The sequence below is a fragment of the Pinus tabuliformis genome, chromosome 1_2 (genome assembly GCF_031772625.1).
Source record: "Pinus tabuliformis cultivar Carrire ecotype Pingquan chromosome 1_2, CPIR1, whole genome shotgun sequence".
Lineage (NCBI taxonomy): Eukaryota > Viridiplantae > Streptophyta > Pinopsida > Pinales > Pinaceae > Pinus > Pinus tabuliformis.
In genome coordinates this window covers 1,002,229,050-1,002,240,420 of record NC_142298.1, presented here as the reverse complement: position 1 = coordinate 1,002,240,420, position 11,371 = coordinate 1,002,229,050, and the positions used below count along the sequence as shown (strand labels likewise).

General features: G+C 35.2%; 2 protein-coding genes across 2 annotated transcripts; both read left to right on the top strand.

Moving 5' to 3' along the window:
- The first annotated feature begins 545 nt into the window (after positions 1–545).
- Positions 546–2,445, top strand: LOC149209471 (isoeugenol synthase 1-like). The gene is made up of 5 exons (XM_089396370.1): positions 546–904; positions 1,018–1,158; positions 1,342–1,576; positions 1,707–1,910; positions 2,014–2,445. Exons 1-5 carry the CDS (start codon positions 704–706, stop codon positions 2,214–2,216), a joined length of 984 nt encoding a protein of 327 aa, XP_089252496.1. The 5' UTR covers positions 546–703; the 3' UTR covers positions 2,217–2,445.
- Positions 2,446–5,267: 2,822 nt separating this feature from the next.
- On the top strand, positions 5,268–10,609 carry LOC149209470 (pyruvate kinase 1, cytosolic-like). Its single transcript, XM_089396371.1, has 3 exons — positions 5,268–5,394; positions 9,262–9,342; positions 9,494–10,609. Exons 1-3 carry the CDS (start codon positions 5,338–5,340, stop codon positions 9,599–9,601), a joined length of 246 nt encoding a protein of 81 aa, XP_089252497.1. The 5' UTR covers positions 5,268–5,337; the 3' UTR covers positions 9,602–10,609.
- The last annotated feature ends 762 nt before the right edge of the window (positions 10,610–11,371 follow it).

Genomic DNA, 11,371 nt, shown 5'->3' with positions numbered 1-11,371 from the left:
TTATAAACATCAATTGCAACTCACCTATGATTTCCACCCACCAAAAAGATCACGTGAATTGTAACTGCACCTGCAATTCCTACGAATCAAAATCCAAAAATATCATGTCAGTTGCTTTAACACATGAAACATACCAAAAACCAAGAAATCATGTCAATTGAATTGACACATGGGACATGTCAGGATTCTTGGGATGCTAAAGTGGGAAGTGACTCCACCACACATTACCAAAGTATCAAAATATCAAAGTATCAAAAAAATATCCCACACAAAATATCAAAGTATCAAAATATCGAAAAAGTGCCTATAGAAGTGATTCGGCAACTAATTTTTATCCCACACAAAAGAAACATGTGTAAAGTAGCACATAATGTCTATAGATAAACATCATGTATCTTGATTAAAAATAACCTCTCCTTATAACCTTCACCAGTAAACTAACACATGATATCTACATATAAACTAGCATGACTTGTTAGATATATATATATATGACATTGGCATGTTTCAGGACTTTATTTTCCACGTTCTGCTCGGCAATTTTTTTTCGTGAAATATGGACAACCACGGAATCTATGCTATGCTATGTGACACACCTTCGTCCTTATAAATACGTAGGTCTATCAAGATCTATATTGTGAGGTGTTGAGAGTATTCTACGCTGAATTCTTTAGCTGACATTTTATTAATTCAAAGTGGCAAGATGACAGGGCTCAAGGACTCTGTTAATAGGGTTTTGATAATAGGAGGCACGGGATACATTGGGAAATACATGGCAAAAGCCAGCGTTTCACAGGGCTATCCAACCTACGTTCTTGTCCGTCCTGCTACAGCAGCTGCCCCTGATTCCTTCAAGGCAAAGTTACTTCAGCAATTCAAAGATATTGGCATTCATATTCTTCAAGTAAGTGAATATTCCACGATATTATATTCTTCGTTTCTGGTCATATTTGGATTAAAATTGTATTTATTATGACCCGCAAAAGAAGGCTAATGGATTTGGGATTTGGTAAGCAGGGATCTTTAGATGATCACAACAGCCTTGTGGATGCAATCAAGCAAGTAGACATAGTGATATCCGCAGTTGCCATTCCTCAGCATTTGGATCAGTTTAATATCATAAACGCCATTAAGGATGTTGGAATTGGAAATATAAAGGTAGATACACTATTATTGTTTGTCTAAGATAAACAACTCAAAAAATGAACCAAGCTAGTAGGATCTGTGTGCCTTTATATTTAAATACTTCTAAACATTCCAACGTTTAGGGATTTCGATTAGATCTCTTTTATATCTATATGTATTCGTGTGAATGGTTCTTATTTTCATTTTTTGATGCAGAGGTTCTTACCCTCAGAGTTTGGCAACGAGGTCGACACAGTACAAGCTCTCCCTCCCTTTCAGAGAGTGTGTGACAATAAAAGGAAGATTCGCAGGGCCATTGAAGAGGCCAGCATTCCATTCACCTTCTTTTCTGCAAATACTTATGCCATATATTTTATTGATTATTTCTTTCATCCCCGTCAAAAACCGCAGCCAGAGGAAGTTGTCATCTATGGGGATGGTCTCAGCAAAGGTTGTGCATCTACCCTCTCTTTTCTTTGCATATGAAATTGCTTTTAAGTTGCAAACAAGGAACTATTAATATGTGGTGGCTGAGTATTACTGAAAGATAAAACTAATTACATGGTGATTATGCTGTGCAGCGTTTATGAATTCAGAAGAGGACATTGCAGCTCTCACGATAATGATGGCAAACGATCCCAGAACAATGAATAGGCTTGTGATTTACAGGCCACCAAACAACATAATCTGCCAGAGTGAGCTCGTCTCGTTGTGGGAAAAGAAGATTGGAAGAAGTCTGAAGAGAGTTTTTCTGCCCGAAGCCGAGATGGTTAGACTCTCAGAGAGTAAGATAACAGTTATCACTTCGTTTTTCATCCACGCTTAATCTTTAAACCTGCTGTTAACTGCATATTTTAAACATGTAACATGAGATTTATGTCTGTGCAGCTCTGCCTCGTCCAGAGCAGAACATTCCTGTCTCGATTTTGCACAACATTTTTGTGAAAGGAGAGCAGACAAAGTTTGAGTTGGGAGAGGAAGACCTGGAGGCGTGTGAACTGTATCCAGAGTACAAGCACACCACCATAGACGAATTGCTTGACATCTCCGTTGTGGATCCACCAGAAACAAAACCTGCATCATTCATATGAGGGATTATATTTAGTCATCATTATAGATTTATATTCAAGTTTAATGTATAGGAATGATTTATTTTGAAGTTTCCCATTTGAATTCCATGTTCATGACTGACTGGAATTGTTTTAATGCTGCAATTTCATTTTTAGCACATAGAACTGCAATTGGGTAATGTCGAATGGTTTAATTTTTTTTGCAGTTGATGGGTCAAAATTCACTGTTTTTTTCTAGGTTTTCAAGTCAGATATTAATGAATACTGGCCAGGGAAGAGTCATCAATGAAGATTTCGGAAATGTAAGAGTTACCTAAATTTGGGTTGAGAAAAATGGTCTATGTGAAACCCAATTGGTGTAGAATTTATGCCAATATTAAGCACGTACAAATCTTGTAGGTTGCATGGGCATAGATTCTCACTGATTTCAGAGATTATTCTTTTCCCTTTGGCATTATTTGCCATTCACACAGTTTGCTTTGCTTTGTTTGGTTGTGTGTTGTTCATGAAATTGTGTTTTGCAGTCAGCAAAAGTCTTGAAAGTTGTCTGTCAACTGGAAAAAATATCAGAAGCAAACTGTGACAGCATTTACAGAAATAAATAGCCAACAGATCATATATCCAACATTAACTTATCAAGAAAGAAGGTTCAGAACATATATTGTTTCCACAGAAATGGCAGTACTCTTCTATTACTTTGCTTCAAGGATAGGGCATTGTTTCAAAGAATATCCCTAATGAAATCCATTGAATTAATATATGAATTTAGGGTATCATGGTTCAGAACAACATAATGTTCAAATGTGAAGCCAATGAAATTATATAAGATTACCCTGCTCCTTTCTTCCTTATTTTCCACCGTTCTTTTAATTTTTCAGTGGCATGTTTATTTCCCAAGTTAATGAAGCTGCCATATTGCTCTGCGAATTGCTTTTAATTTTTCAGTGGCATGTTTGTTTCCCAAGTTAATGAAGCTGCCATATTATTCTGCAAATTGTTTTAGCAGATATGGATAATTTAGGCCTTATGATTTGTAAGTCAAAGTTATTTTCACATAAAAAAATCGTTGTGGATATGGCACTAGTTATCTTCCTTCCCTTTTGTTCTAATGTCTTCTCTCTTAATTTGACAGTCTTCCTTGATTGAAAGAGTTGTGGGTACATCTGATCCCTGAAAATCATTCAGTTCAATATTTGATGGCCTTGAAGCTCCTAAACCCAATTTCATGTTGTTCTTGCCTGTACAATAAAAATGGTCCCATACCAGTCACTATTTCTTTGACAACGGCAGTGTAAACACAAGAAGTAGCATAGAGAAAATGACTTAAATTCAAGATATTAAAAGGAATGAATGCAAGGTTTTAGAGACAATTCAGATCGATCCAAAGAAAGATACAGGAAAATGTAATATTTTATGTTGTTGGAAAAATGACTCTTGAGTTTTCATAGAAATTGGATCGATCAGACATTGATGTCTAATCCTCAAGTATACCAGTTTCGTCTCTAGCTCACAGTGAGACATGTGAAAATTAATATTATGAAGCTACCACCTACTATACAATTTCTAATGATTTTGGCCTCCTAGGTTTACATATATTCCCTCTATATATTTGTGTTACCCAAATTGGGTAGCCCTGCACAAATTTTCTTCTCCTGCAATTTTACCCATGTTCGAGAGGTCTTTCAATCTTTGTTGCAACCCTTATGTAACTTTAAGACTCTTGTAGATCATCTGTGTACTTGCTTGAACTCTATACTTTTGAACGGTGACTTTTGTATGATTTTGTAGAAAGTTAAGATCTTGATGAACACTTGGATATGTTATTTTCTCTTATTGATAAAGGAAAGTGTTTGCTGAAAATGGGGGTTTCATGCTAAGTTAGTCCCTCTATCTTCAGGTAGACAGAGTATTTTCTCAATAATGTGTAAAGCTTCCCTTGTTTCAAAATCAGAAGTCAACATGAAGGCATTGTCCATTCCTTTAATTTTTCAGTGGCAGGTTTTAGAGATAATTCAGATCGATCCAAAGAAAGATGCAAGAAAATGTAATATTTTATGTTGTTGGAAAAATGACTCTTGAGTTTTCATAGATATTGGATTGATCAGACACTGATGTCTAATCCTCAAGTAGACCAGTTTCATCTCTGGCTCACGGTGAGACATGTGAAAATTAATATTATGAAGTTACCACCTACTATACAATTTCTAATTATTTTGGCCTCCTAGGTTTACATATATTCCCTCTATATATTTGTTTCAGTTCAATATTTGATGGCCTTGAAGCTCCTAAACCCAATTTCATGTTGTTCTTGCCTGTACAATAAAATTGGTCCCGTACCAGTCACTATTTCTTTGACAACGGCAGTGTAAACACATGAAGGAGCACAGAGAAAATGTCTTAAATTCAAGATATTAAAAGGAATGAATGCAAGGTTTTAGAGACAATTTAGATCGATCCAAAGAAAGATGCAGGAAAATGTAATATTTTCAAAGGAAAATGGATCATGGCCCAAAAGGGCCTCTATACAGAGACAAGACCTATCATATATTCAATGGATAGTTGCTCTAACATGGAATACTTGTAATAGAGATGGAAACCAAATGGTTGCACCCTGCGTTGTTTCAATTTTAACATCATTCTTAGAATTCATAAGAAGCTGTGCACTTTTGTGCACAATTCTGCAGCACAACAATTATTTGATAGAATGCCTGAAAGAGATGTGGTGTCATGGACTAATCTTGTAAAGGGATATGGTCAGACTGAGTTGGAAAAGGTTATAAGATATTTTACAATCTTAAGCCCAATGCATGCCTTCTCATATAACAATCACATTGTCTAAGATAAATCAGTTTGTCAGATAAATTTTGTATCTTTTGGGTGAATTATGTTAGGGCAGGTAGAATCTGCCATGCATAGCTTCTCTTGAAATCTTCTACACGCAGCCTTAAATAACTATTCTCTTCTGACATTGTTTTTGTGAATATCCTAGCAAAGGGACATTTGCACATCTTATCTTGATATAGATAGAGTTCCAGTGTTAAATATCTGCTAATTGATCTGATTGCAGGTTGCAGAGATTAAGGATCAAGATATAGTGTGTTGTGTCAAAAACAATGCAACTCTTGTTGGTCCATTGTTTAGAATGCATGCCACTCAAGTTCATATTGATCTTCCGACACTGAGTGATACAGATAAGCACGTAAGTAATTGCAAGCATGGATATTACTGTGTTAGTTGCCAATATAGTTATAATTATTTTAGACAGAGGGTCCATGGTCATGACTGACTGGAATTGTTTTAATGCTGCAATTTCATTTTTAGCACATAGAACTGCAATTGGGTAATGTCGAATGGTTTAGTTTTTTTTGCAGTTGATGGGTCAAAATTCACTGTTTTTTTCTAGGTTTTCAAGTCAGATATTAGTGAATACTGGCCAGGGAAGAGTCATCAATGAAGATTTCGGAAATGTAAGAGTTACCTAAATTTGGGTTGAGAAAAATGGTCTATGTGAAGCCCAATTGGTGTAGAATTTATGCCAATATTAAGCACGTACAAATCTTGTAGGTTGCATGGGCATAGATTCTCACTGATTTCAGAGATTATTCTTTTCCCTTTGGCATTATTTTCCATTCACACAGTTTGCTTTGCTTTGTTTGGTTGTGTGTTGTTCATGAAATTGTGTTTTGCAGTCAGCAAAAGTCTTGAAAGTTGTCTATCAACTGGAAAAAATATCAGAAGCAAACTGTGACAGCATTTACAGAAATAAATAGCCAACAGATCATATATCCGACATTAACTTATCAAGAAAGAAGGTTCAGAACATATACTGTTTCCACAGAAATGGCAGTACTCTTCTATTACTTTGCTTCAAGGATAGGGCATTGTTTCAAAGAATATCCCTAATGAAATCCATTGAATTAATATATGAATTTAGGGTATCATGGTTCAGAACAACATAATGTTCAAATGTGAAGCCAATGAAATTATATAAGATTACCCTGCTTCTTTCTTCCTTATTTTCCACCGTTCTTTTAATTTTTCAGTGGCATGTTTATTTCCCAAGTTAATGAAGCTGCCATATTGCTCTGCAAATTGCTTTTAATTTTTCAGTGGCATGTTTATTTCCCAAGTTAATGAAGCTGCCATATTACTCTGCAAATTGTTTTAGCAGATATGGATAATTTAGGCCTTATGATTTGTAAGTCAAAGTTATTTTCACATAAAAAAATCGTTGTGGATATGACACTGGTTATCTTCCTTTCCTTTTGTTCTAATGTCTTCTCTCTCAATTTGACAGTCTTCCTTGATTGAAAGAGTTGTGGGTACATCTGATCCCTGAAAATCATTCAGTTCAATATTTGATGGCCTTGAAGCTCCTAAACCCAATTTCATGTTGTTCTTGCCTGTACAATAAAAATGGTCCCATACCAGTCACTATTTCTTTGACAACAGTAGTGTAAACACAAGAAGTAGCATAGAGAAAATGACTTAAATTCAAGATATTAAGAGGAATGAATGCAAGGTTTTAGAGACAATTCAGATCGATCCAAAGAAAGATGCAGGAAAATGTAATATTTTATGTTGTTGGAAAAATGACTCTTGAGTTTTCATAGAAATTGGATCGATCAGACATTGATGTCTAATCCTCAAGTATACCAGTTTCGTCTCTAGCTCACAGTGAGACATGTGAAAATTAATATTATGAAGCTACCACCTACTATACAATTTCTAATGATTTTGGCCTCCTAGGTTTACATATATTCCCTCTATATATTTGTGTTACCCAAATTGGGTAGCCCTGCACAAATTTTCTTCTCCTGCAATTTTACCCATGTTCGATAGGTCTTTCAATCTTTGTTGCAACCCTTATGTAACCTTAAGACTCTTGTAGATCATCTGTGTACTTGCTTGAACTCTATACTTTTGAACAGTGACTTTTGTATGATTTTGTATAAAGTTAAGATCTTGATGAACACTTGGATATGTTATTTTCTCTTATTGATAAAGGAAAGTGTTTGATGAAAATGGGGGTTTCATGCTAAGTTAGTCCCTCTATCTTCAGGTAGACAGAGTATTTTCTCAATAATGTGTAAAGCTTCCCTTGTTTCAAAATCAGAAGTCAACATGAAGGCATTGTCCATTCCTTTAATTTTTGAGTGGCATGTTTATTTCCCAAGTTAATGAAGCTGCCATATTACTCTACAAATTGTTTTAGCATATATGTATAATTTAGGCCTTATGATTTGTAAGTCAAAGTTATTTTCACATAAAGAAATCGTTGTTGATATGGCACTGGTTGTCTTCCTTCCCTTTTGTTCTAATGTCTTCTCTCTCAATTTAACAATCTTCCTTGATTGAAAGAGTTGTGGGTACATATGATCCCTGACGATCATTCAATTCAATATTTGATGGCCTTGAAGCTCCTAAACCCAATTTCATGTTGTTCTTGCCTGTACAATAAAAATGGTCCCATACCAGTCACTATTTCTTTGACAACGGTAGTGTAAACACAAGAAGTAGCATAGAGAAAATGTCTTAAATTCAAGATATTAAAAGGATTGAATGCAAGGTTTTAGAGACAATTCAGATCGATCCAAAGAAAGATGCAGGAAAATGTAATATTTTCAAAGGAAAATGGATCATGGCCCAAAAGGGCCTCTATACAGAGGCAAGACCTATCATATATTCAATGGATAGCTGCTCTGACATGGAATACTTGTAACAGAGATGGAAACCAAATGGTTGCACCTTGCCTTGTTTCAATTTTAACATAATTCTTAGAATTCGTAAGAATTTGTGCACTTTTGTGCACAATTCTGCAGCACAACAATTATTCGATAGAATGCCTGAAAGAGATGTGGTGTCATGGACTAATCTTGTAAAGGGATATGGTCAGACTAAGTTGGAAAAGGTTATAAGATATTTTACAATCTTAAGCCCAATGCATGCCTTCTCATATAACAATCACATTGTCTAAGATAATTCAGTTTGCCAGATAAATTTTGTATCTTTTGGGTGAAATGGCAGTACTCTTCTATTACTTTGCTTCAAGGATAGGGCATTGTTTAATGAAATCCATTGAATTAATATATGAATTTAGGGTATCATGGTTCAGAACAACATAATGTTCAAATGTGAAGCCAATGAAACTATATAAGATTACCCTGCTCCTTTCTTACTAATTTTCTCTTTATAAACTAACCATTTGGAACTTTGATGTTACACATTCAAATTCTAGTATCATCCACCTGTTTAATTCTCACCTTGGGGCATCTGCAATATTTGACGACATAATTCCTTTAGAAGCACATAGTTTGTTTGACTACCTGTCCACTAGTTAGTTTGTCTATGCTCATTATGGTAAATTCGATCTTACACCTTGAATAGGATTTACTTGTAGTTTACTAAATCCAATGGCTGATTTTTTGGGTATCCGACACTTGATTAATTCTCACCTCGGGCAATCTTTGACAACATAATGCCCTCTAGAAGCTTATAGAATCCAATTTTTAACATATTTTCACTCTTTTTATCACTAGGAGTGCTTAATTCAAACAATGGTGAGACCATTTGGATGTTAGAAACCTAATGCTAATTTTCTATTTGTCCCTAACCTAATGAATATTAATATTGGTGATAGCATATCTTTAAAATGAACATATTGAGTTAATTTCCCTTATATAAAGGTCTTCCTTATTTATTCATAATCTTTGAATTTCAATTACATCATTGTTCTCATCCTTTGTCAAATGTTCATCAAGCAATGTCAGAAGACAGTATTGGCATCCATCAAGGACCTTAGGATAAACCTTATAAACTGAAAGCATGCAGTTTGTAACTAACATGAAATCAAAGTGTCAAATAAATTAATTTGTGCATTTGCTAATTGTGGTAACCCTCGCTCTTCAAATATTAGATAGTTCAAGCTTTGATCTCATGAAATAAATGTAACCTTACAAATTGCAGGGCACTAGTCTATTTTTGTGCTAAAGTTTATTGTGCATCATGTGATTTGATTATGACAAGGTTTGTAATTTGATTTATTTCTGTTGTTTGTACTTTGAAGGTTATTGCATCTTGGGGAGTTCGCAACAACATTGACTTTCTTTCTTTGTCTTATACACGACATGCTGAAGACATTATACAAGTAAGAAATATGACATAAAATCTACATTCTTGCTCATGTTCTGAGCTTGTGATGTTACTTCTAGCAACTATGATGGATCTCACGTAAAATTTTCTGTCAAGCTGTTTTTCTAGAAACAAGTTATAGTAACACCGTCCATGCTTTTCAACAGATTGTGCGCCAAGAGGGCATCCATGCCCTCTTCAGAGGAGTAACAACTAATATTATGTTAAGAGTAGTAAGGGCTGGAGTTCTTGCACTATATGATCAGCTTCAGTGACTGCTTCTGAGTAAGTCGAACAAGTCAATATTGATATGTAGCGGATGCATGGACAGTGTTTGACAAAATGCCTGAATGGGATGTGGTGTCATGGAATACTATGATTGTTGGATATACTAAAAATGGGTATTGTCAGGAGGCATTAAGGCTTTATGGCTGGATGCAATGGATAGCTATAGAGGCGGATCATGTTACCTTTTCCAGTGTACTTGGTGCGTGTGCTGGCCTAGAAGCTCCGCAGCAAGGAAACGAGGTGCATGGCCATGTAATTAGAAATGGGTTTGACCTAGAGGACCCCATAGGGAATGCTCTTCTTACTATGTTATGAATGTCCTAGCTTCTACGCATGTTTATCATTCCCTACATTAGTGTTCCTTGGCCTTGATTTATAGTATATTGGAAAAGGTTATGAGATATTTTACAATCTTAAGCCCAATGCACGCCTTCTCATGTAACAATCACATTGTCCAAGATAAATCAGTTTGTCAGATAAATTTTGTATCTTTTGGGTGAATTATGTTAGGGCAGTTAGAACCTGCCATGCATATCTTCTCTTGAAATCTTCCACACGTAACCTTAAATAATTATGCTCGAAATACCATTTATATCAATGAAATATGATCACATGACGTGTCACCATTGGCATACCACCCAACAACACTGCATTATGCAAATTTCTAGCAATACTATACTCAATGTAACCCCTATTCGACATTTTTTGTAAAATTATGGCCGATATGAAGAAATGAATCAGGTAGAAATTCAATCTGTCTTATGAAAATGTCACTAACTATCCAGGTATGTTTTTGCTATGTATGCACCCTAGATTACACCGATGCTATGTATGCACCCTAGATTAGACATCAAATATTTTACTAATCCCCTCTGCTTTTGCATTTTTCCATTTTTCTCTATCAAACATATGCTTGTCACAAAAGGCAAGTAATTGCTTATGCTTGCAGTCACACTATTTTTTATGAGACGATTTGCAATTAGCATTACAATAATCAGTGCAAGAACATAGTCCATTCGAGAAACAATGGAAACAATTTGCATCTCTCACAACAATTCCCTTCCCGGTGATCATCAGAATGAGCTTTGTGGCATTGTGGCAATGCCCTCAAACGCGAAGGTTCTTGGTAATATGAATAGATGATCTAGCCATTTGTTGATGATAAAAAATAAACACCGGTAAAGAAACAAAATTGCATAAAAATTTGACTTCTTTCTTCTATGCTGTTGTTTCTTATGTCATTTGCATAAAATTTTGACTTCTTTCTTCTATGTTGTTGTTTTTTATATCATTGCCTTACGGCGTTTCCTTTGCAACATGTAGTGCAAATGCTAGTTAGTCATCATTATAGATTTATATTCAAATTTAATATATAGGAATGATTTATTTTGAAGTTTCCCATTTGAATTCCATGTTCATCGTCGTCTCACATTTAAATTCGCAGTAGTCTAACCAGACTTAGAGGGATGTGAACTGTATCCAGAGTACAAGCACATCACCATAGACGAATTGCTTGACATCTCCGTTGTGGATCCACCAGAAACAAAATTGGCATCATGCATATGAGGGATTATATTGAGAGATATATTGTTCATCATTATAAATTCTTATTCAAGTTTAATGTAGAGGAATGGTTTATTTTGAACTTTCCAATTTGAATTCCATGTTCTTCGTCCTCTCACATTTAAATTGCATTTGCTGCGTCCCCTCATTAATCAGTTGCAGAATAATAAATTTACAATGGGTTGATTTTAACA

Excerpts from the sequence above, each read along its gene's own strand:
- LOC149209470 (XM_089396371.1), top strand. The coding sequence starts at position 5,338 with ATGCATGCCACTCAAGTTCATATTGATCTTCCGACACTGAGTGATACA. Across the intron at positions 5,395-9,261 it reads TGAGTGATACAGATAAGCAC|GTTATTGCATCTTGGGGAGT; the intron begins GTAAGTAATTGC and ends TGTACTTTGAAG. Across the intron at positions 9,343-9,493 it reads ATGCTGAAGACATTATACAA|ATTGTGCGCCAAGAGGGCAT; the intron begins GTAAGAAATATG and ends GCTTTTCAACAG.
- LOC149209471 (XM_089396370.1), top strand. The coding sequence starts at position 704 with ATGACAGGGCTCAAGGACTCTGTTAATAGGGTTTTGATAATAGGAGGC. Across the intron at positions 1,159-1,341 it reads TTGGAATTGGAAATATAAAG|AGGTTCTTACCCTCAGAGTT; the intron begins GTAGATACACTA and ends TTTTTGATGCAG. Across the intron at positions 1,577-1,706 it reads TGGGGATGGTCTCAGCAAAG|CGTTTATGAATTCAGAAGAG; the intron begins GTTGTGCATCTA and ends TATGCTGTGCAG.